The 27,714-nt window shown below is 40.8% G+C and overlaps 2 protein-coding genes across 5 annotated transcripts in view; one reads left to right on the top strand and one right to left on the bottom strand.

Annotated features, from left to right (window-relative positions):
- LOC144664670 (vitamin K-dependent gamma-carboxylase-like) overlaps positions 1-27,714 on the bottom strand; it is a 171,972-nt gene that overhangs the window by 122,411 nt on the left and 21,847 nt on the right. The window lies entirely within an intron of this gene.
- The window catches only part of LOC144664604 (WD repeat and FYVE domain-containing protein 3-like), an 80,313-nt gene that overhangs the window by 40,696 nt on the left and 11,903 nt on the right, over positions 1-27,714 (top strand). For 2 of the 4 annotated variants that reach the window (XM_078525723.1, XM_078525721.1), the window contains exons 17-49: positions 40-192; positions 793-866; positions 1,128-1,289; positions 3,139-3,345; positions 3,919-4,136; positions 4,949-5,116; positions 6,131-6,306; positions 7,355-7,549; positions 8,200-8,391; positions 9,119-9,305; positions 9,424-9,489; positions 10,110-10,196; positions 11,000-11,182; positions 12,079-12,227; positions 13,235-13,314; positions 14,331-14,378; positions 14,874-14,961; positions 15,576-15,749; positions 16,431-16,563; positions 17,038-17,129; positions 18,109-18,220; positions 18,335-18,423; positions 18,856-18,903; positions 19,407-19,555; positions 19,675-19,740; positions 19,937-19,997; positions 20,802-20,887; positions 21,390-21,473; positions 21,603-21,657; positions 22,737-22,856; positions 25,244-25,361; positions 26,370-26,476; positions 27,675-27,714. The exon at positions 27,675-27,714 is cut by the window's right edge and continues 203 nt beyond it. In XM_078525723.1, the coding sequence (XP_078381849.1) occupies positions 40-192; positions 793-866; positions 1,128-1,289; positions 3,139-3,345; positions 3,919-4,136; positions 4,949-5,116; positions 6,131-6,306; positions 7,355-7,549; positions 8,200-8,391; positions 9,119-9,305; positions 9,424-9,489; positions 10,110-10,196; positions 11,000-11,182; positions 12,079-12,227; positions 13,235-13,314; positions 14,331-14,378; positions 14,874-14,961; positions 15,576-15,749; positions 16,431-16,563; positions 17,038-17,129; positions 18,109-18,220; positions 18,335-18,423; positions 18,856-18,903; positions 19,407-19,555; positions 19,675-19,740; positions 19,937-19,997; positions 20,802-20,887; positions 21,390-21,473; positions 21,603-21,657; positions 22,737-22,856; positions 25,244-25,361; positions 26,370-26,476; positions 27,675-27,714 (3,967 nt within the window). The remainder of the gene's footprint in view (positions 1-39; positions 193-792; positions 867-1,127; positions 1,290-3,138; positions 3,346-3,918; positions 4,137-4,948; positions 5,117-6,130; positions 6,307-7,354; positions 7,550-8,199; positions 8,392-9,118; positions 9,306-9,423; positions 9,490-10,109; positions 10,197-10,999; positions 11,183-12,078; positions 12,228-13,234; positions 13,315-14,330; positions 14,379-14,873; positions 14,962-15,575; positions 15,750-16,430; positions 16,564-17,037; positions 17,130-18,108; positions 18,221-18,334; positions 18,424-18,855; positions 18,904-19,406; positions 19,556-19,674; positions 19,741-19,936; positions 19,998-20,801; positions 20,888-21,389; positions 21,474-21,602; positions 21,658-22,736; positions 22,857-25,243; positions 25,362-26,369; positions 26,477-27,674) is intronic. The other 2 variants (XM_078525724.1, XM_078525725.1) reach the window with 2 other exon arrangements.

Raw genomic sequence — 27,714 nt, 5'->3', positions numbered from 1 at the left:
AATAAATCTCGCTTTAAATCTTAATGGTGTTCGTTACAGATCCTAGCATTGCTATTTCGGAGGAAGAAACACTTGCTGAACACGCACATTCTTCACTTAACATTTGCGTTGGTTGGAACGGTAGACAGTGACAGGGAATCATCTGTTATACCCAACAGGGTGGCATTCAAAGACTTGCTCTGTGATTTAGAGGTACAAAAACAAAATTTACCATGTAATGTAACTTGTATACAGTTGATTTGCACACTTGGCATGCGTTCCTTTGGAAAGATCCAGATCAGGATCAGGATCCAAGATCATTTGGATCATGGTACATCAATGGAACTCATGAAGCCTTGCCCAGAATGGATTCATCACATCTTTTGATGCACTACGATCCGAGTGGTCTTGGATCATTGATCCTGATCATCCCAAAAGAATGAACGCTTGCTCCAATTTGTTTTTTTTCCTGTTGGGAAGTGGTTGTTACGATTTGAGTAGGTCAGTAACTAGCACTGGAACTTACTGTCAGTAACAACTCATTTACGACAACCAGAGCCCGATTGTTCAACTCCCTGACCCTACAAAGCTATTCAAGGGGTGTATAACGCTATCCACTGGATATATCACCATCCAGAGGATAGCTTAGTTTGTTTTGTCAACACTGTTCCACTGGAGAGCGACTTGTCCAGTGAAAAAATGTTGTGTTGCTCATTGAAATCAAGCCCCTGAAATAAGCATTCTTAAGTTGCCTTTTTATCGCAGTTTTACAATTTGAGGGCCTATCGTGTAACACTGTGTAATTTTTTCTAGGTGTGGCGTGAAGCCCCTGCAGACTTACAAAGATCATTGTTCTCACACTTCTTAGAGCTCTTGGGTCCAGGAAGGTAAAGACAGCTTACTTTTCTTTGTGGTGGTGATAAAGATGATAATGTGGGCGATAATAACAATTTTAAAGCTTCAAACTATCTGGCTTCACCTCTGTAATATCCAACCAGTGTACACAAAGTCATAGGTTTGACTCTTTTGGGAAAACTCTGAAGTTTTTCCAAGAAGCTTGTGTCATGGACTGATTGACATCTTTCTCAGTGATAATTTACTCTGATTTCACATTATTCTTGGTAACAGAATGTTGTTCTTGTCACCAGCGAATCAGTAAAGAATGCTGAACTGATGCAGAGACTGAACTTGGTGCCCAAGCTGCTGTTTGTTCTCCAGGATGATAGCGTGACGGATTCCACAGCACATACCATTGCCAGTGTTTTATCAGTGTTACTTAGTAACACAAATGAGAGGAAAAACCTGCTCAGGTATAATTCCAGTATAATTAAACAAGCTGATCATAATATAATGATAATGATAATGCATTTATATAGCGCATTTCCACACGTTCAAATGCGCTTTACACACCAGACCACAACACCGGGAGCTTCGTGCCCTACTCTTTGCGAATAGTGTGTGGGTTCTTTAACGTCCCCTGTTACAAGACTGAAGATACAGAAGACGGGACCTACGGTTTATCGTCCTTTTCCGAGAAGAAAAAGTTACAAAGAGTTACAAAGGCAGCACATTCTCCTCAGTTATTTTAAGACCCTGAGTGTTGGTCCGGTCTGGGGTTCGAACCCACGACCTCCCGCACAGCAGTCGGGCGCTCTACCAATTGAGCTAACCAGGTGGCGTAATATGCCTAATACATACTATTAGTAGAAACTCAGCCGCGTTCTACTGAAAAATCCGCGAATCTGATTGGTTCTCCCACTGTTTGCTTTACGCTGATAGAAAACGATTGCACACTCGTTGCTAATTTAAAGATTAATTATTCTTCATTTTTGGCCTATAAGTACATAACAGTCAGTCAGACGCAGTCCTTTAAGTTTCTACCAAAACAATTAGACTACTCACCCTCGTTTTCTATGAGCGATAGTCAACCCGGCTATGCCTCGTTGACTATTCGGTCATAGAAAACTTGGGGTCATAGTCTAATTGTTAAGTAGATATAAGTCTAAAATACACGCTACGATTTGTCGGCCCGATTTGTTGGCCACGATTAATCGGGAAGCAAATATGTACGGCTCAAGCACTGTGTATGTATTTTTGTTGTCAAAAGTTTTTTAAAAAACATTTTGGGAAACAAAATGCAGGTTGCATTTCTGTTTATAAAATCAGGCCAGAAACGTTAAAATCTGTGCAGCGATCAAAACTAAAACTAAGGTGCAAACAGAGAAATAAAATCATAACAATCTATGCTAGTTAAGATCACATATTAACCAATCGTGAAGGTCACAGTCGTGGATTTCCTTGAGTTTCAGTGATTAGTTGAATCAAGCTTTTTGTCCAAACTTGTGCCAGGCTTGCATTTTTACTGGCTTTAAGGTGAAAGCATTTTCTTTTTGTACTTTTTCTACATGTGAAACTCAAGTTTTTAAACTTTGTTTTGGGGTAACAAATCTTCTGAGGTCATATTTACCTTTTATGCACAATAATTCAAATACATGCATGGCCTGGAGTAGTTGAGCCTAAATGATACCAAAATGGAAGACAAATGAACAAACGAAAAAAAAATCCTTACATTCACAGGAAGGCCACAAGATCACAGGGAACCCATCAAATTAGGACATGTTCTCCGTCAGAATCTCCAATATTATTGTTAGTTGGCTTTTTTCTTGGCCATCAACTTTTACGTTTTTACTGAGGATTACTTTTATTACCACAGATGTTAGTTCTTGGCTAGTATTGTTTCAACATGTGATTGACCCACGGTCAGGGGAAAATAGTTCTTCAATGTCAGGGGAATATCAGGGAATTTTATTTTGTAGTCAGGAAAAAAAGACATTTTGAAGAAAAGCCAGGGAGAATTGAAATCGTAACATTTCTGATTCCACACCATTGAAGGTTGAAAAAAAAAACCACGTCAGTGTGATCTCAGCGGTGTTTTTTGGTCCAAGCAATTGCGTCTTGGAGATGAAATGACGAAATAACGAATTTACTTGAACCTCATTTGCATTTATTTCTCCATCGATTTTTTTTCCTTCGAAATTTTGTGATTTTCGCAAACACCGTGCTGAAGATCGTAAAATTTGTAATTTTCGTAGATGCGTTTTGCTTAGTCCTTGCGCTTGGTAAAGAAGATATTTTAATACAGTTAGTTTTTCTTTTCAGATTTGGCCAATTCCTGGTGTCAACTCTACCAGCTCACCCTGCAAATGAAAATGAGCTCAAGCTGGATGCTGTGCCGTCACCTGAAACCATCACTGAGGGAGGGGAGGGAGAGGAGACTTTGTCTCCAAGACGCATTTGCTTGCGTAATGTAATGCTGGAGCTCATTCTTTGTCTGATCTATGCTGAAGGAGGGGAACTGGATCATAGGTAAGACTGTCAGGGTTTTCAGTAACATTTTAAAAGGACTGTGTCACAGCTAAGCTAAGTTTATATTATTAAGTTTTGCCAAATGCTTGCTATAAAACTTAATGCTTGCAAAAAAATTACCTCAGTCTGTGGATCTAAATGACAAAACCATAGCTTCATTGCAACCATATGTGTCTCCCGGGCGTTATAATTTAAAGTCACAAGCAAACAAGATTAACTTTGAAAACTGTCCAGCCCAACATAACCCATTTTGCAATCCGTTTGAATCTTTGTCGCTTTTGGCCATCCGTACCTCCTTTTCTATTTGATGTGTTACTGAAATGTACCTTCACTGTTTTAAGAGGTTATTTTTATATTTCACCGATTTTGATGGTCATTTCACATGCCCAAATTTAGGTTAAATCCGTGTCACAGTCCCTTTATACTACCGGATGAAAAATGTTATTTCCCTGGACCCAAATTGCTTAACCGGGAAGGTTAAAATACAATGAGGAAATTTTCAATGCAACTCTCTAAATAGGTGTTTGGTTTTTTTTTTTCTCTTGATTTTAACTGTCGTTCAATTTGCTGCAGTTTTGCAGATGCTCTTCATGAGACCCTGGGTTTTGACTGGCTCCTTCTGTTTATCCAAGCTCATCTTCACAACACTACAGTGGTACGCGCTACACGCATCCTGGTCACCATGCTCAGCAGCCCTCCTGCGCTGAACAGATTCAGAGAGGGACTGGGCAGCGGTAACTGGCTGGATGGCACTGAAATCATGCTCAACAAGACCACTTATGTTGTAGCAGGTATAAACTACTGATCTACATCTATATTCTCCTTGCTGTGTTAGTATGTTTTCAAGCAGACAGCTGATGGGAATAACTAAATCATCAGTAAATTTCCTGAGCGTAATGGCGTGCCTTTCTCAAACGTCCCAAAGCCATTTTGAGCTCGAGAGCTGTTTATTAATAACTTCATTTCCTGTTAAGTGGGGGTTAGGTTGAAGTTTCAGTCCAAAAACCAGTCTTTACGTTTTACGAATGTCTTCCTTGTCTTAGGGGTCGATGTCAATTGGGGTTTTGCACTGTTTCTGCCTCCTGTCCCACGGGTTTTTGTTTCTTTTTTTCTTGCTATTTTAATAGAAAAGAAAGAAGAAAAAAAATATTTTTTTTGTTTTTTTTTTCTCGTAAATGTAAATTTGTGCTACAGAGAAACTAAACTAAACTAAATCGACAAAAACTGAATCTCTGTTGGTAAACTAAAAACAATATAGCAACCAAATCACTCTTGGAAAAAAGCCTCAAAAAGACTACCCAGTTGGGTATAGGGCGAAAATAAAAATCGGCGAGCTAAGCAAGCTGAGCGTTGTCTCTCCCCCTCCCCCCCCCCTCCCGGGTCATTTTCTGTTTAGCTCTATGCGCCACTGGAGAGCCTGTTCGCAGGCTCTTGTAAAGGTAGCAAAGGCTGGCTCTGAAGCCGTTGCAGTCCTTTTACTGAGACTGGTGAAACAGATTCACCTAATTCGTGATTTTTCTAGACTTGCAACAAGTCGTCCCTCCTGCTCTGCTTAAAACTGACTGACGCTATCATTTTCCAAAATGTGGTATTTGTGTTACAGGTTTTAATGTAGGCTCTGTGGCTGACAACAAGCAAAAGTATCAGATCAACAGAGAAGTGTGTACTGTTCCTGGATTCCTTATGCTGGACAAACTGTTGCCAAAACATATCGACATTCCCGAGGTTTATCATCTGGTGATTGCTCTATTGCTTGGCCATCCTGTGTCTGGTGAGTAAATAAGTCACTTGTTTACTGGTGGATATTTCTTAAGAGAGTCTGTTGCATCGTCATCCTCCGTAATCCCCCCCCCCCCTTCAAGGTTGGGGGGCAGGGAAGGGGTTTGGGATTTCCCATAGAAACATAACAGGGGTGTTTGGTGGGGCGGATACTTGTGTACTACTGGAGGTGTTTAAATCTAAAATGATACCTTATTGTTACTTTATTTTGCGGGAGCTTAATTTCACGAAAATGGATGGGCATAATTTACGGTACTTAATTTTCATGATTTGGCCAAAAATAAAAAAACATTATGTTAAAAACGTTAATATCACGTTGTTCGCGGGTTTTAATTTCGTTATTGTTTTTAAAATCCGAAAAATCTCGAAAATTACGTCCCGCGAAATTAAGTAACAATAAGATGTATGGGAGTCTTCACTAAGACTTTTGGTGAAGAAAACTTTCTTTATCTAATAACCTACAATCTGTGCCATAATTCCTTGGGACACTCATTTCAACAGCTATAACGTGACATTCCGTTGCGAATTCTCAGAAATGGAGAATCCCCTTCCCCCAAAACCAATCTTGCAAAATGGACGCAAGGTATTTTTTTTTAAGGTGCACAACATTGTAATGGGGCAGGGGGGGGGGGGGGGGGTAATTGCTGATTTTTCCCTGTTTTAAGCGTAAAAAACGGCAAGTGTCCCAAGAATTGTGGCGTGGATTGTAGTTTATAATGAAGTCTTAAAGTGCAGCCATATGTCAGTCAAATGTCCACAGCAACATTGCAGTGTTTGTAACAGAAATCTTGTGCATGCTTTATCTTGATCATCTGTAATAGCGGATAGCAGTTCTTTTCTTCTGAACATTTAAAAAATGCTAACATACAGATAATAAGAGTCTAAACACTCATCATCAATGAGGCCGGGATCTTATATTCATAATCAAATTCTCACAACTGATGCTATAACAAATATGGTAATGATTAAGGAGAATTTGTTAGTTGACCCGAGCTGTTTATTTCAGATGTGTATGCAGGTGTTCAGTTTGACTGGGACAGCTTGACCTCAGTGTTCTGGTCACCTTCATCCTCAGGAGTCAAATTCCCGACCCCTAGCCCCCAGGAACCTGGAGCACGCAACATCTACTGTGCAGAGGCCGCTCACATGCTGCTTTCCATGGCAAATATCATGGTTAATGAGGTGAGTACTTCACTTAGCAGGCACAGCGACTAAATGGTTTGTAGCCTGCAATGCAATCATATTTTAGCGAGCGAGCGCATTCTGATCTGATCGGGCGAGCGCCATCTTGGATTCGAACTCAGGAGGGGCTTGGGGAGAGAGGAAAAACGTGTCCTAGGGAGTGGGAGTGAGGCTGAATAAAGAGTGAGGGGGAGGGGAAGGAAGAGAAAGATTCTCCTTCTGCTCCCTACCCCTTCCCTGACCTTATTCTCTCATCTCCACCCTCTACTTTGCGACTCCAAGGCCAAATAGGGGAACAATATTATCCAACGCTCGCCCATCATGAATGCATGCTTTGCAGGCTTAATGATTTGTGTAATGGATGCTGCGTTTAATAAAAAAAAAATATATTTTATCTGCACGGTAGTTGTGTCCATGTTCCTACTAGTTTTGTCCAGGATTGTGATCCATGATGAAAAGTAGCATTTTGGTTGGTTTTTGAGCCAAATTTTGCAATATGACCCCTAAGGCGGTCCTCTTATAATTTAGAGTTTCCAATCTGTTATTTTAAAACACTGAACAACAAAAAAAGCTTGGTCACTTCTCTGTTGACTTCCAAGAGATGTTGTCAAACAGTGCACTTGAATAGAGCGATTTTTACTTGAATGTCAAAAATAATTTGCGTTTACTTCCGGTCTTACATTACTAAGCTAAGCACTTGGTATTAAAGACGCCACTTTCTTAACCAATCAGAAGTTAAGCCAAAACTAATCAGGACTTGCTTGCACACGTTTTCCAGCACTTCGGGACAGCTACATGTATTAACCGGTACTTTGTGTTTTGATTGGTTCACTGGATTGTCTGTGTCCTTTGTGACTGGCCAGAGTGTTTACTTTGGTTTTGGTTTCACAACACCTAATAGAAAATTAGTCTGTTATTGTTCTCGTACCCAAATCAGACGGTTCCTCTAGATTCTGCGTTGACTTTCGTAAGCTAGACTAGTTTACAGACGTCGGCATTGTATAAAATGTGAAGTTAAGCCTTGATTATACTTGTAATTTCTTAACAGGCATGGGAAGACACAGCAGATAATTCCCGTCTCAGGGAGTATCCAGAGACTCTGATCCAGTTCCTACTGTTCTTGTATCGTAACATCTCCAGTTTCAGTGTGGTGTGCACCTCACAAGAGTTCCTTGAAAAACTTGTTGCTGTTTTGTTTCCCAAGAGACGAAACTTGGCAAAGTTTCAAGAGGTACAAAGATGGGTAGGCACTGGGAATTTATTGCCTTATTCTAATTCAGTAATATATAATGGTAGAAATTGTACATGTGTGGTTAGCGTGCTGGAATCCAGATCGAGCGATTAGGGTTCGAGCCCTAGCCGGGTTCTTGAGCAAGACACTTAACTCTCACAGTGCCTCTACCCACCCAGGTGTATAAATGAGTACCAGCCAGCTGCTAAGGCGACTTGTCAACATGCTGGTCGTTGATAGTCAAGCATCACATCTAGGGTGGAGTAGAAATACTCCTAGTTGCTTAATGTTATGGAAACGGAACCGGGGAATGGGTCTGGTAATGCAAGGTGTTTTTGCGCCACACTTGCCAAAATCGCACACATTCATTTTGTTTATTTCAGAACGTTTTTAACACGACAATCTCATTAACATTGTTTCTCTGCCCAGAATTCCTAAGTAATTCAATACGTTGAAACAATCTTTGTTGAAATTGATGTTGTTGTCGGGTCCTTTACAGCCAGGTTCCATAATTATCGCAACTTTCGTCAGCTTGTTAGGATGTCAAGTTAAGATTTCCCAATGGCGATAAAACTGTCAGAAATTTTAAAACTAAGCTGAGGGTGAGCTCTGGCTCGTACACCAGTACCAGCATTCATTTTCTCTGTGTTACGTACACACAGCTTGCATCAGACAGCGAGAATGAATGGGAGCCTGGGACAGAGGCTGAGCCGTCATCGTTTTCATCCAAGACTCTGTTGATTACTCACCCAGCAAGGAAGTGTGTGTTTGAGTTCCTCAGGGTTATCATGACAGACGCACTTACATCGCCTACATCAGCCAAGAGCCTGGGAGTCATTGATACGATTTTAGAGGTGAGAAGGAGTGTTATGTAGGTTGTTCTTTCTTTCTTCCTTTGGAAAAGGTTCGCTTCAAACGGTCATCGATCTTACCATAAAAGATCTGAAAACATCCATTCCAGCAGTGCAACTAGCATATCGCACACAAACTTTTAAAACTCACGAACAGCATGCAAGTGTTATCATACCTTCGATCGACCACAATCTGAAGAATCCACCGTTTCTCCGTGGGCATGGCCGTCAACCTTTCGACGTTTTCGACCAGGGGAGGCATTAGCCGAAACTTTTCCTTCCTGAGCAAATTCTTGGCGAACAAGCAAGACAGATATGGCGAGCGCGAACTGGCTTTGTGTACATACTTCGCATGAGAACACACCAAAAGGACTGTAGTCAGGCTGGCCGCCGATTGGGCAGAATAATACAAAGGCAATACAAAAGACTTTTCTGCCGAATCAGGAGGCACTATTCAGAGACCTTTTTGAACTGGTCTGGTAAGACTCTTTCCCCAGGGGCACTTTTCAGTCACACCAACTTTTATATGCCGATTTTTCCCGCTGCAGTTTCGCGCTATTTTTTACCCGCATTTTCGCGTTTCCCTCGCCCCACTAACTGCCCCTGGGTCTCCGAGGATGTGCCCTCTTTGGCAACGTTCTGGTGTTGCAAGGAGAAGTCATATACTCATCATTGTTGGGACCAACATATTTTGTAAACTTATAGACTTCTCTAATCATGTATATTTCAGTCTTATCCACTCAAGTGTTCCCAGCCGCAGCAAGCTGAATTTCAAACAGAAGTGCTGTGTGCTCAAATAGATTTTTTCCTTGGAGGAAATCTTCTCACAAACCCGTCAGCGGGGTCAGGGAATCACGCCAAGATAGTGGCGAATGCTTTCAGCTTCGCTTCCAAAGTGGTCGATAAACTCTGGATTGGTAAGTAACAGTGGCAAGGAATTCTGCCTCAATAAATAAACAATCTGCTCCGGGTTTTTTAAATTGCGTTTGTTTGGAGTAATAATAGTAGACATTCAATTGGTTCTTTTTCTTCCAGGAAATTTTGTACAAGGTTACAAAACTGTTTTTAACTTCCTAACAAGCATGATTGAAGCTGTAAAAGGTAAGATCTTCTTTTATGCTTTTATTCATACTCATCTAGATGTATACAGAAACATCATTGTACACAACTTGGTTGTTAACAAGTGTTAACAAATAAACGCAAGAAGAAAGTTCCTCTAATAGAGCGGTTTTCACTTGACTGTCGAAAGTAATTCGCATTTAAATTGGTTTTGCTTAGAAATTAGTTTGAAAAATTGGCGCTACTTTCTAAAGCAATCAGAAATAAAACCCAAACCAATCGTGGCTTACACGCGCACGTTTTCCTGCGCTTCGTGCCGGATACACGTATTTGCTTCGAGTTTTGATTGGTTCACTGGATTGTCTGTGTCCTTTGTGATTGGCCAGAAGGATAGCTTTGGTTTTAGTTTCACAACACTCAATTGAAAACTGCTGTAAATCAGAATGTAGTGTGATATGCATAGCCTGCGAACGCAGACGTATTTTTGGCTGTCGCTTCTCTCTCTCACGTTCGCAGGCTATGATTTGCAGGGAATAGTGCCAGAAAAGAAATCAGACATTTTACCTCAGCTTTAAAGAGAGACCAGTTGCGTTCTTGCGACAAGTCAGAAATTTTGTTAACATGTAGATCAGGTAAAGAGTTGACACTTTTTTAACCTTCAGGTCAGTCTGTGTCCTTGGACAGTGCTTACCACTCGCTGAACAGAACCATCTTATTCCAACTGTCCAGGCCTCTTGCTCGGCTAACAGGTAAGGAAGTAAACAAATGTCAAACATAGATATCCTGCGTAACAGGTGTTTTCATACGATTGAGGAGTTGTCCGCATTTAAAGCCTCGTAAAAATTGGGGTGAGGTTTTTTAATTTACAAAATTTACCGTTTGAAGATTCAAAAATTTGAAAGTCCGACTGGTTATAAGTACGACATTTACCGTTAATAAAACAATTCGTGCACATCGCTTTTGCGACATGTAGCCTTCGCCATTTTACAACCTTAAAACACTACTGTTGAACCTCTTTCAACGGCCTTCCTAGACTGGTAAAACTGACTCACAGTTGTAGAGCGTGGTCCTTGGAGTGAGGTTTCGATAAGAGTTTAGTACATGGATCGAAATTTCTGGCCGTTGCAGGAAGGTGGCTGGCTAGTACATTAATTGTATGCAAACGCCAGGGCTATTTAATATGCGAGAAAAATAAGACCTGGTTTAAATTAGACGCGGCTTAAGTAAGACGTGAATTAGAGCCATTTATACCAGCGCCTTGTTTAAGTCGCGAACGGCCGGAAGTTTTTTACCATTTTTATACGTTTTTAACGTTTATACGTTAAGACGCGAATAAGTTTATGATCCGTTTATACGAGCAATTTGAAGTCTAAATCAAGACCAGCTGAAAACTTTGAAAATATGCTGCGTTCTGTTTTAAATGCCTCTTGTTTTAGGATTTTGATCCATTTATACGCCCAGTTTGCGTCTTATTTTAGCCGTGTCTTATTTGAGCCGCATCTGATATTTCCCGTATAAATAGACCTAATTGCTTTACCCTCCATTTGCTCAGACCAAACAAGCCTGCTGGAGTTCCTTCACATTCTGACCACAAACCACAAATTAGTGTTTGCTCCAGTCAACAATGAACCAGACTTTATTGCTGGACTGTGTCACTGGCTTCTTGTTATGGGAACTCACAAGTCTCTTGCAATTGGTGACAAAAGCAGAGTCAAGGAGAACAAGAAGTCTGAAGGTGATTCTAAAATGTCATAACATAAATTTATATTATATATTTACTGCGGGTTTCACTTGAGTGTCGAAAGTAATTCGCGTTTGCTTTGGTTTTGCTAAGTAATTGGTTAAAAAATAACTAGCTCTGCTTTCTCAACTAATCAGAAGTAAAACCAAAACCAATCGTGTCGCGCTTGCACACGTTTTCCCGCGCTTTTCGGTAGTACATTCATTTTCTTTGAGTTTTGTTTGGTTCACTGGATTGTTTGTGCCCTTTGTCATTAGCCAGAGTGATTATTTATATTTTTGATTTTTGTTCAAAGTGGTTCTAGCTTTTGAGTCTGTGCATGAAACCCTAGTGTATGACCATTCATATGAACGCTATTGAGCAGTGCTTTCATGTGGTACTGTTCGTTTTCAATATGTTGGAAAATGTAATTTGGGATTTGCTTTTCAGCAGCATGCCCATTCTCGTCCCCATAGCCCTTTCGTTTCTCTTAGCCGGCTTGGCACGAGAAAATGGAGGGCTCTGGGGACATAGGATTTTTGAATTAATTCGAATTTTTTTGATTGGCTGTTTGGAACAAAGGGTTCCTAAACGGAAGTCGGAAACGTAACGACTCTCTCATACATTCTTTTGAAACGTCATGACTGCATACATGAAGACCGGAAGTCCTAGAATCTAGAACTGGAAATCCTTTGTCCCCAGAGCCCTTTGTTTCCTCGTGCCAAGGCCCAGCCGGCTAAGAGAAACGAAAGGGCTATGGGGACGAGAATGCAGCATGCCACTCTTAGTAGTGAAATAAAAGCCACTTTACTTTTATAATTTTGTTCCCCATTGTCAGAATAACACTTCTAAGTCCTTCCTACTGCCCATAAGCTTTTGTTGACTACGATCAATGCTATTTTCATGCGTAGCTATTGTTGGTACCCCAGATGTTGGCGAGGAGGCAACAGAGGAAGTCGATTCAGATTTGTTAGAAAGCGAAGAGGAGTCAAGCTGTACCAGGCTTCTGGCAGCTGCAGCCGAGAGAGTCTGGGACATATTTGTGCAGAATAAACGGGAGGTGAGCTACAAAAAAATATATATTATAGTAGAACCCCAGTAACACGAGCTTGGATAACTCGAAAAACCCGCTAACTCGAACTAACATCCATTTCCCTTGGATTTGACCTCACTTTTCAGTCATTTTTACGCGGTTAACTCGAACTCGGATAACTCGAAAGCTCCGCTAACTCGAACTGAATTTCGTTTCCCTTGATCAAAATTTGAGTTAAATTTACCCCGATAACTCGAATTCCGGTTCTTGCCACTCGCCACGGTTGGCCATTGATTAGGTAGCCTGTTCCAGGCTCTCAGTAGTTGGGGGAGAGCGAAAAGCGCGGGCGAGCAAGGAAAAAACAAGGGGGACGTTTTTTCTCGCTCGCCCGTGTTTTTCGCTCTCCCCAACTAGAGCCTGAAACAGGCTATTGATTAGAGCAACGAACAGATCATTAAATATCAACGAATAGATCAACGAACAGTCATTTTCAACCCTTATCATAAGAATGTATTGTCGTGTTAGAGTTTCTGACGAGATAAGTTCAATTTGCACTGTATTGTATGCTGAAGTGTTGAAAAATCAGTAAACTATCGAAACCCCGCTTACTCGAAATGTTTTTCGTTTCCCTTCAGAGTTCGAGTTGCCGGGGTTCTACTGTACACTTAATGACTTGTCCCGAGGAAAACAATTAATTTTGCTCCCAGTCGAATCTCAATGCTTCCCTCAGCTTTGCCTCGGAAAAGACGTAGAGAAAACGGCGGTCAGCGGTCAACATTCGCGGGAAACAGTGCACTGTTACCCTCTGACGTCATAGATTTTGCAATGTTGCCTGCTCAGAGGTTTCTGGCGGGAAACAGTTTTATTGTTAGATGTTACGTGATCTCGAAGTAGCCAATGAGAGCGTGCGCTGTTGGGGAAAAAGTTCCAGCTATATAACAATAATTTTTATTGCAGAGAAGTTTACACACTCCGGCTCTTCTGAAGAAAAACTTTGTTTTCTTGTGACGAGTATTTTTGTTTTCGTGTTTCAGGCGATGGAAGATGCTTTCAGAATTGCTCTGCCGAAGCCTAGCTTTACCTCTTACAGCTCAAGGGATTACGTAGAACACATGTAAGAACAGCTAACTTGCCCCCCCCCCCCCCTTTAGTTTTAATATTGTACATATAAGGGCCTCCACAGACAAGTTATTGTGTTGTCGACAGCTATTTGTTGTCGAAACTAAATGTTATTGACAACTGATTATGCCCGATGCAAGCCTTCCACACATTGGAGTGTTCGTCAATCACGCGAATTTGAATGGGGTTTTCTTGCTGTTTTCCTACTTTTTGTACAGTCGAAGCTCTCGTAAGCGGACACCCTCGGGACGCGAAAAAAGTGTCCGTAACTGGAGCTGGCCGCTTACGAGAATGGTTCTCGTAAGCGGCCACTAGAGGTGTATGGGATAGATGGACGCTTACGGGGGCTTGCCAAGCTAACAATAACCGACGGACGTTGATGACGACAAAACAAACAGTGAAATATGGTTCTGTAATTACTGTAAAATCATTGTGACAAACGGCGATGTGAAGTTAATTTATAAAAACAAGATACAGAGGTTGATTTTCTTTGGGGTGTCCGCTTACAGGAGCTTAATACAAAGAAAAAGTCTAAGTCGTAATCTCTGAAAGTGTCCGCGGCCGCTTACTGGAATGTCCGCTTACGAGAATGTAAAAACACAGAGTTTGTTTGGAAGTTAAAACGAGATTTTCAAACAAGGCGGCCGTAAGTAGAACTGTCCGCTTTCAAGAGTGTCCGTTAAGAGAGCTTCGACTGTCACAGTACAAGCAATTGAATTTACCCTTGGCTTTTTCTCACAAAAAAAGGTTCTCAAAGACTTCCGAAGACCAGTTACTATTACTAATCAACGGGTTTGATGAATGTTATTAGTTTCTAACTAAACTGTTTTATTGCCTCAGCTCTCTCGGGGAGCAAATGAAAAACTCGTTCGGAAACACCGTTGCAGCGTTGAAAGCGTTGTTTTGATCGTAAGCCTGCCCGTCGTCAGACAAAATGAATTAGTGTAACACTTATCATTTTATTAGTTTATTTGCTGGTGTTGAGAGTTTTTTGTTGTTGTTTTTGTTCAGGCCAATGGGAGGAGCCTCGAATTTAAATCTGGACCTTAAATCTGTCAGGTGAGATATTAATTTGCTTTACAAGCAACAGATCAGCCACAGTGGATAGGGGGGGGGGGGGGGGGGGGGCTAGCTAAAGTTTCAGCTTGTCCCTAACGTGATCTACAACCGTAGACAAGAGTAGTTGGATCGCGTATGCTAAGAAGATAAAAATGCGGATTACTATATGCTTAAACTTCATCAATGTCACATGCAAACTTTTTAGCAGATCCCCCCTCCCCCCTTTTAATGTTGAATCCCGTTGTGGCTAAGGGATTGTCTGCAATATCTTCGAGAGCTCAAAATGGAAAAGGGGAGTGGGTAGGAAATGAATTAATTTGAAAAAAGTGTGCATAACCCAGTGTATTATAATAAATGACCTAGTCAGAGCCTAGTGTGATGTAAATGACTAAACGTGACTTAGCGTTGACCTATTGAGACATTACCTACTTGGCGTGACCTAGTAACCTTGCGTGACATGACTGACGTAGGGTTTGCTCCTTTGTACTGTTTCAGACCGCTGATTGGTGAGGTGGCCACCAGGATGTGGTTGGCGTACATTTCAGTGGAGGAAAGACGTAAAGCTGAAACATTAGGAACACCGGTATATTGAAAACATTTTAAAACTAAAAAAAAAATCAAGCTTTTATTATTTTATTATCTTGTAATAGTAAGCAGAGAAATCTCCCAAAACTTAAAATTTTATTTTACCCTGTGCCTTCAAAGTGCAAATTTGACAAATTTAATATCTTAAATCTCTTATTGAGAAAAATTGAAAAATGAACGGCACGGCATTATCAACAGTGGCACATGGAAGTACTTGTCATCAGCTATTATTTAAATGGTCACACACTAGGGTTTTTATTTTTTTTACAGATGTACAAGTCAGAACCACCTTGTACAGTATCATAAACAGACCATATGAAAGTACTGCTCAGTTGTTTTTATTTGAATGGTCACACACTAAAAAAGCTAGAGGCACCTTGTATAGCATAATAAACAGTACCACATGAACGTAATGCTCAGTAGCTTTCATTTGAATGGTCACTCTTCGGGCTTTGACGCGCAGATGGTAAACTAATCACGAAAAAAGCGTGCTTAAACTACAGAAGAGAAGATCTTACCAGTGTTTGCATGGCAAGCTTGTTACCTTGAGGAGACAGACCCAAACACGGGACAAATTACAAAATGTATGTTGTTGTTTTTTTGTTGTTGAAGAAAACCACCGTGAAAGGAAAAAGTGGGCCGTCACTGCGAATGCTGTCAAGAAAAACAAGCAGGAAAGAGAACAAGGATCCAAGAATGTTACTGAGCGAGTCACATCTGTGGCGAATGAAACACACGAAAGTCGTGCGAGATCTTGTTCGACTTCATCACAAAAATCACCTTCAGGTACAAAATGATGTCGTGGTTTGTTGATCTATAAACTACAAAGCGGCCCCTCTTGTTTTCTTAAGCCTGGTTCTCATATTATCGCCCCGATCTTTTCTATCGCCTCTGTCACTTCAAAAAGTTTACGTCTGCGGCGATTTGGGGCGGTCACGATCGCTTTCGAATCGCTTGGATCGCCGTGTTCTATCCTTCAAGCTTCTCTAACCCGTCTTCGCCATAAAGCTGCAATAACTGAAAAGATAAAAGGCTACGAGATTTGCTCTTTCATTTAAGGCACCTAGTGTGTTGATCTAGGGCTAAACTGAGTGTTTTTCGTAGGTCTTCGCTCATACCAGGCAATCGGGACGATCATATGAGAACCCCCCGATCGCTTCCAATCGCTTCGATCGCCTACGATCGTCTCAGTATTTGGAAACGACTAATGCGATAGAAACGATTAAACTTCTGATGAACTAAACAACTTACGTAGAGGCATATTTTTTATGTTAGGTGAATCATGTGTCAGGATGCAGGAATCACTGAACAGGCCAAATTATTATATTCGCTGTTTTTTTTGTCAAGGTGTCGGCAAAATCATCATGAAAATAAAAATAAACTCTCTTAAAGATGATTTGGCATGTTCGGTATTAACGTTTTGTTGCTTATATTACTCGTCTTATAAATGTGTTTTGTCTTCGTCAGAACTATCAACTGATTTCCAAGTCTGTGGCGGAGGAATGGGCCCTAATGGATGCTGACCTTACACGAGAGCGAGGCTTGTGGGGTCCGCCCAGCAGCTCACAGCTGGACAAGTGGGCTTTGGACATGGTGGAAGGTAACAAGCTATAGTTATCACTATACCATATCTTCTTGTATTAAACACTAGCCATGGTATATTGCAATTCCTAAGTTTTGATTGGTTTACAGTCAACTCTCTCTAAAACGGACACCGTCGGGACCGGCTCCAACTGTCTGTCTAAGAGAGTTCAAGACTAATTAACGGCAGGGACGGGACCAACACCAGGTGTCCGTTTTAAAGAGGTGTCCGTTAAGAGAGAGTTGACTGTACAAGCCGTGGTATACGAGCTCATATACAATGGACCACAAATGAAATAGGTGTACGCGACAGCGAGAACAGCCGGGGAGCTCAGTATTGCAATTCTTTTGGTTTTTTAAATAAAACAATTATTCATGACTACTCACGCAATTATGGTGAGTCGAAAGCGAACTATTGTAAATCCCAATACAACCTGTCAATTGATAAATTCATACAGTGTGATTTATTTGCTTTGTGTTGCACGTACTTCAGGTCCCCATCGAATGAGAAAGAAAATGTATCGCAATGACATGTTTTACCTGCATTATCCTTATGATGCTAAGGTGGCCAGGCAGAACCGAGAGGTAAGTCATTCTATATACAGGCAACTCTCTCTACAACGGACACCGACGGGACCGGCTCCAGCTGTCCGTCTTAGAGAGGTGTCCATCTTATAGGGAGTTTAGTTACAGTAAAACGGCTGAAAAACCGCAGGGACCATCACCAGGTGTCCGTCTTATAGAGGTGTCTGTTAAGAAATAGTTTACTGTAGTAATAATCATAAAACGTTTGTTTCGCTGTCTTTGTTCACTGATTAAGATAATAGCCACGTCACTTCGCTTCCGAGTTGACGTAAAGAGAATCCGAGCCACTAGAAAAGTGACGTCACCTGTTCTTCCAAAACTGGCATTCAACTGGACTGGTTCTATCAGTTATTCGAGCCAAAAATCAAGAATACTTTTTACTTATACGAACAACTACTACGTGATTGTGTTCTATTTAACAATTGGACTACACACGCGAGTTTCCTATGAGCGATTATAGTTCACCACTTAATTAAATTTTTCTCCGATTGTGATTGGTTTATATTGATAACGTGACGCGATAGTTCTCATCCGTGGAGGGCACTTTCAGCCCATAGTGCCCGCCCGAGGAAAATACCCGGATGGTAGTACTCGTCCGAGAAAATTTTTTGTAAACAAGTGGGCCTACAGACAGAAAAACCCAGCCAAATTCACTGCATTTAGTGGGTTTCTTGTCTGGTTATCTTTTGGTCGTTCAATTTCGACTTTCAAGACTTTCATCCAAAAAGGTAAAAAATTATTAAGCTTCGCTTCTGGGGCTAATATTTGTTTTAAGAACATCAAATTTCCGCGGGGCAACTATCAGCCGATAGTTGCTTCTCTGGCTAATATTTGTTTTAAGAACATCAAATTTCCGCTGGGCAACTATCAGCCGATAGTTCCTCGACAAAAACGCTCCTTCAGAGAAACAATCGGATGTATCTACTTATCTCTTTTAGTTAGAATTGCTAACAAGTAATTTTGTTTCTTTTTTTGTCAGAGATCATTAAAGGGCAGAGTGCCCATCAGCAGTGACAGTAAGATCCATTATAAACTGAGAGGACGAATCGTGCAGGGAGTGGGGCCGATTGAAGCCCTCACTCAGCAGCAAGGTGTGCAGCGGTTTCTTTAGTTCTCCGACATGTTGTTGTGTAAGATATCTTCTTTTGTCGCGATTGTTTTTCAGCAGTTTTGTTATGAAGCTGTCTTTTTCTTCGATGTTTTAGTTAGTGAAGGCGGTGAAAAGAAGGTTTTGACGATGCAGCCAATTTCTTCAGAACCGAGCAACATCACAGAAGAAAACGAAGGAAGCGAGGTAGGAAAAATTTAACGTACGTCAGCCGGCCTGGATTTATTGATCTATCTAAACTAAAAACTGGTAGATGGTAGTGGCCTAATGGTCAATGCGCTGGACTCCGGATTCAAGCACTGGCTGGGTTTATTGTGTTGTGTTCTTGGGCAAGACATTTTTCTCTTATAATGCCTCTTTCCACGTGTATGAATGGGTACTGGCGAACTTATGCTGGGGGGTAACCCTGTGATGGACCAACATCCTATCCAGGGGGGAGTAGAAATGGTCATAGTCACTTAACGCTCCAGAAACTGGGATAAGCTCCGGCGGTATAGGCCACTTGTCACGACGCAGACTTTACTTTTACTTTAAACTAAACTGATTGCTACATATGGGTAGAGTAAAACTTTTCAGAGTCACCTATTCTTTTCATGAATTGTTTCGTTTCTCTTGTAGGTCGACAACAATCAAACAATTGTCAAGCTTCTAGAGGCAGGCGAGACGGTATTACCCCTTGTTATTTCTTTGCGTATTGTATGCTGTTGATGTTGTTGTTGTTGTTCTTGAACACTGTACATATTTTTATGGAAAGGCTCCGCCTCGTGGAACAAACAGGCATCCTTTTATATACCGTTTTTGACAGAAAAAGATAACCCTTTTATATAACTTAGAAAATGTTAATCCTTTAAGGCTGCAGTAGAGATAAGGCATCCATTTTCTATACGTTTCACTTTAATAATCCCTGAAAATACTTTAATGAATCCACTATTTTGGTGGGTCTGTTCAGTTAACCTAAAACAGAGTGTTTCCTACTTTCCTGTACTCTAATACGTGAAATTTCTAGCCTTTGATATGCATCTACCCTGAGGAAAAACACCACGTTTGGGCGGAACCTTCCCGTATAGTACACTATAAGGAGTAACCCCCCTCCCCTCCCCCCCCCCCCTGCCTGCATGTGATAAAGTAGTGGATCGTCCTAAACAATGTTTTCTTTTCCTATTTCGCAGATTACTTCTATGTTCCGATGCGCCACAATCCAGGGTTTGGACACAGCAGAGGGGCTCTTTCTGTTTGGAAAGGAACATTTCTATGTTGTGGATGGCGTGACACTTCTCTCAACTAAAGAGATCAAAGATATTGACTCACTCCCACAGGGGTAGGTACCTTATGTAAGTAGCAGTAAGGTGATTCGCTTCCTTAAGGGTAGGTTCCTTATGTAAGCAGCAGTAAGTTGTCGCAGTTCTCTATGTACTGACGTGTCTCCTATTATTTCAGGACTCACGATCCCATAATTCCCACTTCCTCTCATGACAAACCTCGATCAAGCACCACGGAACGAATGTAAGTGAAAATGATGTGCTTTTCCTCCTTTACCCCTAGCTATGTCCGATTATTTAACGGAACTGTGTCACGGATTAAACTCAGATTATACTCAGCCATGATACAGCCCCTTTAACCGTTCATTCACATCGCGTAATGTTTCCGTTGCATGCTGATGTGTATTCACACTTGTATTTTTTGCCTTATTTCTTTGTAGGTGTAGCAAATGGGCTTATGAAGATATCCGAGAGGTCCACAAAAGACGTTATTTATTCCAGGTATGTATTGTTTGTTAAACCGTCTGTATAGGCTAGGTGTAAAATGATATTATGACCAGACAGTCAGTCACACACAAGTAATAACTGAAAATTCTTGGACAGAGTTTTTAATTAACCAAACTATACATCTTTCCTTGAATCTGTTTGGTGGTCTGGTTTTTCAAGCCCCTTTTCAATTTTCCTGCAAGCAAATGTTTGTGTTACCTTTGTCTGATGCGGTCTTCAGATACCGTATTTACTCGAATAAGCGCCGCCCTCGAATAAGCGCCACATCTGGGGCAAAAAAATAAATAAGCGCCGCCCCCGAATAAGCGCCGCAGTCCCGATGCTGCGTTTATTTGAAAAATTCCGTTTAACTAAAAACAGCACTACAAAGCAACTCTTAAACAAACATTTCTTTCTAAAAAGTTTCTTTCCATCAAAGCCATGTTTTGTAGTTTAAAGGGATTGTTTTACCGCTCGCCCATTTGTTTTCTTTCCAACATTTTCGCAATACGTAGTTCTGTAAATGTTGTGAAGGCCGAAAACTTTGCCAAGACAGCTAGCGCCACTTCTCTCTTCAGCAAGAGACTGGCACTCAAAAGACGCGATTTTCTATTAACTGCAAAATATTAGATTCTTTGTAGCGTCCAAATTTTAAATAAGCCCCGCCCTCAAATAAGCGCCGCCCTCGAATAAGCGCCGCACTTGAGGCGCGAAAAATTAAATAAGCGCCGCGGCGCTTATTCGAGTAAATACGGTAACGCCTTATTGTTGTTGGGTGCTAGATATCGTTACCTGTTTTATTCGTTGTTCTTATTTTAGGAGACAGCTCTGGAAGTATTTTCCAGTGACGGACGAAATCATTTTCTTGTTTTTCCCAAACCTGTAAGAAGCAAAGTGTACGATAAGTAAGTAATATCATCTTGTTATTGCTGTATACAAAACTTTAGCCAGCGTGATTGCAAACGATTTTTTGAGGTTCTATTTCTTCTCCCTTCGAGCGCGACTCTCTTGCGCGTGACTCACTAGGGTGTCACTCCCTCGCATGTGATTTACACGTGACTCGCACGCACGTGACTCACTTATGCGTGACTCCCTTTTATTGGCCGTTTTCACACTAGAAGACGGACCAGCCGTCTGGCGATTTGTTCGTCTAGTGTGAATTTGAGACGGCTTTTAGACGACTTGTCCGCCTAGACGACCAATTCGTCCTCCTTGACGATTTGTCCGTCTCTAGTGTGAAAACGCCCTTTCTCACGCTTGACTCACTAGGTTGTGACGTACTTGTGTCTGACTTTCGCATGTGATTTCCCCGCTGTAACTCACTTGTGACCCGTGAACACACTTGCGTGTGCGTGACGTGCTACACATTGTCATTTGTAACGCAGTGCGTGGTGTTTTTCTATGCAGGCTGGTGGCCAGGGCATCGACGCTTCGTGAGAATGCTGAAGAATCTGTAGTTGGCATGAAAAGAGACACAGATGTTGAAGCAGGGTAAATCAAAGTTAAAATTCTCCTTACTTGCACTCTTAGCAAGTTAGTCACGATAGTTGGGAGAGTTGACAAATGCATCATGCTTTCTGTTTATAGTCGGTTTCTAATTAAACTTTTCCTGTGTTGCAGGTTGGGTCTTATCAACACACTGATGGGTGAGAGATCCGTCACACAGAGATGGGAGGTAAAATAGAAAATTTGATGTTGTCGTTACCATTCCTGAATTCCGATTCCCTCGTACCTAGTACCTCAACTTCTTCCAAACTGTCACTTTCTGAAGTCATAGATAGCCACTCGTTTCGTGGTGAACAAGCACTGAATTCGCTGAATGTGTTTTTGAACAGCGTTGGGGGGAGGGGTTATCCCAATTAGAAACCGTCTTTTAATCTCGATGATACCCTCCCCACCTCTCATACCATTCTCGTCCCCATAGCCCTTTCGTTTCTCTTAGCCGGCTTGGCACGAGAAAACGGAGGGCTCTGGGGACATGGGATTTTAGAATTAATTCGAATTTTTTTGATGAGCTGTTTGGAACAAAGAATTCCTAAACGGAAGTCGAAAACGTAACGACTCTCTCATACATTCTTTTGAAACGTCATGACTGCATACATGAAGGCCGGAAGTCCTAGAATCTAGGACTGGAAATCCTGTATCCCCAGAGCCCTTTGTTTCCTCGTGCCAAGGCCCAGCCGGCTAAAGGAAACGAAAGGGCTATGGGGACGAGAATGCTCTCATACGCAACCATCATTCTGCTTATAAGCCCTTGTACCATTCCATCCCTGCCCTCCCCCCACTAAAAGGAATCCAAAAATTAGCCCATAGGCTTATGTTCCGAATAAAATACCTCGTCAAGCAAGATCTATCACAATCAGTATTTCAAGCTGTAGAGCAAAGCCGGTTTTACATGGGCAATTTTTATGAGACAAATATATATTTGATCGTGTAGATGACACAACAATTGTTTGTCAACAGTTCAAAGTTAAGTGCACCAGTAATGACTTTGGACAGCAGAGTTACGCAGAAACGCATACGCAGTGCTGTTGCAATATTTTCTTATGTGACAACTTTAGTTTGTCACATAAAAGCTAAAAAGCCAGCTTCTCAGCAAATAAATTTGTCACGTAAAAATTGGCCCACTTTCCCCGTCTACACGAGCAAATAAAAAGTTTCACAAAACTGTCTCATTAAAATTTCTCGTGTAAACCCGGTTTTAAAAGGTTACATAAAATTGATGTGTTTTTTTCTCTTTGTTTCTGTCTTCAGCGTGGTGAAATAACGAATTTCCAATATTTGATGCATCTGAACACACTAGCAGGCCGCTCGTATAATGATCTCATGCAGTATCCAGTCTTCCCTTGGGTGCTCGCTGATTATCAATCCGAGGTAATGACACTAAGAAAAGGTCTGGTACTGGTACTTCTTTCTCTGATCGGTCAAATAAGGAGGCGTGAAGAGTGGTGACGATTACTCTTATTTCTGTTAAATTTGATTCTCTATTTTCGGTTGTTAATAGAAAGACACGAGAAAGATGCGCGGTTGTTTTTCTACTGCTTTTTTGTTAGCTAACCAGAGCCACATTGTAAAAATGGTAAAAGAAATTCTTGTCGTCCAAACTGGCCTATAATCGTACGAGTGATCAGCAAATTTGACAAATTCTATGCTGAATTCTCATTAGGTTAACACGAGTGTGATTGTAGACAGAATTGGACAGCAATAAGTCTCGTCATTGTGGCCAAAACTATAACAAACGTCGAAAAAAAAGCATTTTGGTAACGGGCAAGGCGGATTTAAGATTACGAGTAAGATAACTCTCTGAATTGTAGGGCATGAGGTTCGATTATTTATTAATCGTATCATCAACAATTTTGGAGGAGAGAAAGTCATTAAAGTGCACGTGTTTGATGGGCAAATGACCAATTACAGATGTCCAATACAAAAAGATGTGAAAGTGATAAATGATCATCGCAGTGAATTTCCACTTTAAGCAATTGGAATAAAGAAGCCTGAAAAAATTCAGGGCACAATCTTCAATCCCGTTGAGCCCTGAATTTTTTCAGGCTTCTTTATTCCAATTGCTTAAATTGGAAATTCACTGCGATGATCATTTATCACTTCATATACATCCGCGGTTCATATATGAATCATTTCATATACATTACATCACAAAAAGATGTGATTGGACACTTACATGATCGCACGTCAATTGCGTGACAGATGGGAGTGGAGAACCAACCAAAATCTACAGTTCTGTAGAACCCCGGCAACTCAAACTCTGAAGGGAAATAAAAAACAGTTCGAGTTAGCTGGGTTTCGAGTTATCGGGGTCCCTTGAATATTTATTTTGCCATGTTAATAATTGATAGTTTACTGATTTTTCAGCACTTCAGTATAGGCCTTTCTCGATTATGCTAGCATTTTTTTCGGCATTTTTAGGGAAAACGAGCATTTTTTTCGTTTTTTCTTGAAAAAGAATTGCTAGCATTTTCTGTCATTTTTCATGACTGTGATCCAGATTTCAGCACTCAGAACTCAGAAGGATAAATAATCCTAAAGTTTCACAGTTTTGATTACTTAATTTGATCGTTTTCTGTCTGTTTCGACTGTTTGTGCGTTGTGTTACTTGTGTACTTGTGTTGTGTTACTTACGTGTGTGTTTTTTTAATTTTTTTTTTTTTTAATTTTAATATATTTTTTTTATTTCTTATTTTTATAAACAAACAATTATTAAGTATCACCTGTTGTTGATATGAGCATATAATGTAAGAGTTCGTACGTTTTGTTTGAAATAAAACAAAGCATTCTTTGGAATTCAAGTGGCATTTTTTAAAGAAATCAGGCATTATTTTAGCATTTTTTTGGCTTTATGCGAGAATTTCTAGTAGCATTAAATGCCAGTTTTACTAGCATAATCGAGAAAGGCCTACTTCAGTACACAGTACAGTGCAAATTAAACTTATCTCGTCAGAAACTCTAACATGATTATGCATTCTTATGATAAAACAGTACTGTGAATGTATGTGTGACTCATAAGATCAGAAAATCACTGACAAATACGAGAATTAGCATGTTCAAAACGAGCGGGGGACTGGGTACGAATATTCAATATCGATTGGATTGAAAAATTGGGCCTGTCATCTGAAAGAGCATCCAAAAAATTGTAACTCAACCAAATTTGAAGGTTACTGGTTTAAACGCAAAGGCATGGTACTCTTTTAAAAATCGTTAAAATAAGAGAGCTCAGTATGGCTGGATGGACAGCTGTCCATCCAATCCATACTGAGCTCATACTGAGCTCTCTTATTTTAGCAATTTCTAAAAGTGAACCATACCTATGGGTTTAAACCACTAACTCTCAAATTTGGTTGAGTTACTATTTTTTGGATGCTCTTTCAGATGACAGGCCCAATTTTTCAATCCAATCGATATTGAATATTCGTACCCAGTCCCCCGCTCGTTTTGAACATGGCTAATATACTCAGTATTTAATACCAAGTCGCTGTAGTGTTAAAATCCGATAACACGACAGAAAGAGCTATAAGGATATTTCCATAGGCATCCGTGGCGAGTTGCAAGAACCAAAATTCGAGTTTTCGGGGAAAATTTTCACCAAGGGAAACGAAATTTAGTTCGAGTTAGAGAGGAATTCGAGTTATCCGAGTTGAGTTACCGGGATTCTACTGTATAGTTTTGTTTTCGATACGATTTATGCTCAAATAGTGCGTGCTGATAACCGGTCATTGTGTTATTTATTTCCTCTGTATTTTCTGCAGGAGCTGGATCTGACCAACCCCAAGACATTCCGCGTGTTTTCCAAGCCCATGGGTGCTCAGTCTAAAGACAGATTGATGCAGTTTCAGAAGAAATATCGGGAGTGGGAGGATCCAACAGGTAAATATGGCCTTATTACAGTAACTGAAACAACTTATGAGCGCTTATTGGTCAACAGCTATGCTCGATAAAATTGAAGCTGACGCACTTGTTCTGATTGGTTAGTACTGGTTGACTATTGTGCCAGTTATCGCCAAATAGTAGTTATACAGTAAAAACCCGCGTGTAAGAACCTACTTTTTTCAGAGTTTGGCAAAACAGGTTCTTGTAGTATGGGTACTTATTGACAGTTTAGGCTAAGTAGGTTCTCAATTTTTACAGAGTACAACAACATTAATTGATCATCAAGAACTGTTTTTTAGTATAAAAAAAATATAAATTAAATAGTTAAACCCCACTTATAAGAACCTGTTGGAATTTGTTTGGCTAAACAGGTTCTTATATTTTGGGGTATTAAAAAAGCAAATTTCTGCCAGAAGGTTCTTAAATTCCTAGGTTCTTACACGCGGGGTTTTACTGTATCACAGATTTTTATCGGTTCGTTTATCGGTTCAAAAATCTACGCAGGATATTAAAAGTACAATCGAAAATATAATGGAAATCATGAGGCGATGTTTTCAGGCCCTGGCGTGATCGGGTTCGCCCTAGTTTGGGTTTGTGTTGTGTCAGTTGGGCAGGACACTTTACTCTCGCAGTGTCTCGCTGAGGCCAGGTGTATAAATGGCTACTAGTGAATTTAATGCTTTGAGTAACCCTGCGATGAACTAGCATCCCATCGGGGGAGGTGTGTGTGTGTGTGTGTGTGGGGGGGGGGGGGGGGGGGTAGAAATATTTCTAGTCGCTTTAAGGAACGGAAAGCTGAGATAAGCTTCGGTCTGATGGGCCACTAGGCTCAAACGCAGACTTAATCCTTACTTCTGCTTTGCGTTCTTCCAACACCTTATATAAATAGATACTAAATAAATCAAATGCCCCACTTAGATTTGTTTATGAAAGAGGCTAATACGGTGGTGTCTAAATTCAGTACTTCATGTATGCGTCCTGAACTAACCACTTGTCTGTTTTTAGGGGAGATTCCGCCGTATCATTACGGGACACACTACTCGTCCACCATGATTGTAGCGTCCTATCTCATCAGACTTGAACCCTTTACTCAGCACTTCCTTAGAGTTCAGGTGATTATCATGTGCTTGTTATGCTTTGATTTTACTTTGCTTAACCTAATCTTAAGATCATGATCGTCTTTCTAACCCCCCTCCCCGAGAGGGGGCATTTTGACGTACCCCGTCCCCCTTCCGAAGAATGAGGTATTGCAACAATATAGTGACAGGGATGCCTGTTGGAACTTAGAACTTAGAACTTAGAGAAGGTCCCTGAGCCCATTTTAGCAAAGGCGCAGCTCAAAATTATTTTTTTATTATAGAGAGGTGTCATAGTTAATTTTTCTTGGACAATTCTGTCCAAGAGGGAAAGGCGCATTGAGGTTTACCCTATGTGAAGCACCAACCCGTGCGATATAGGAGACGGGGCCTACAGTTTATCCTCCTTATCCGAGAAGACTAGAACATCTAAGTAACAATTTGCAGGTGTCATTGCAAAGGCAGCACATTCTCCTCAGTTTTTTTTTAAACCCTGAGTGTTGCTCCGGTCTGGGAGTCGAACCCGAGACCTCCCGCATAACATTCCGGCGCTCTGTCAGACCAAAGTTGTTTTAAGATCGAAATTTTAAAAATGCTTCCTTTCTGTGTGGCCTACCTTGAAACGTATCGTAGGGAACTGACTTGCTGAGACTAATTCTAGCCCTATCACTAACCTTTACCCTGAAACTCACCCACGGGGATTTCGCGGATGTTTGGTTTTAACTGTTCTGAAATTAGTGGTAGGCAACTTAACCCATCAAAAACATTATCTTTGAACATCTAAAGGAAGATATAACCTTAATTTGCGGATAGAAATCAAGTTGCGGCTATAAATATAGATTTTTTTTTTAAGACGCGCGGAACAACTTGAAATGTTGCAATCCGTTGCCATCCGAGCCATCCACAGCCATAGATGATCGTTAACAGTTTCAGTGCTCTAATATAGCAATTTTTCATTAAGATGGATTATTATTTTTAGGTTTCCTGCGACACAAATGTACATTTTGGCTTTTCAAAAATCTGGTAAAATCCGTGACACAGTCCCTTTAAAAATCACCCTAACTATAACACTAAACCTCAAATTAACGAAATCTTAAGAAAATTAATTGTTAAAATTTAACTTGTAGTCTCTTTCTTACCTCTCTACTTTTTCTTTCCGTTCCCATTTTATTTTAAACTTACAATTCGTCACGTTCTCTTGGTGCGATTGATCTTTGCCCTGTCCTCTCCTTAGGGGAACTTCGACCTTCCTGACCGCTTGTTTCACTCAGTGA

Source organism: Oculina patagonica, chromosome 9, assembly GCF_052425735.1.
Source record: "Oculina patagonica isolate OP01 chromosome 9, crgOcupat, whole genome shotgun sequence".
NCBI lineage: Eukaryota > Metazoa > Cnidaria > Anthozoa > Scleractinia > Oculinidae > Oculina > Oculina patagonica.
The sequence above is the reverse complement of the archived record's forward strand: the minus strand, read 5'-3'. Positions and strand labels throughout refer to the sequence as shown.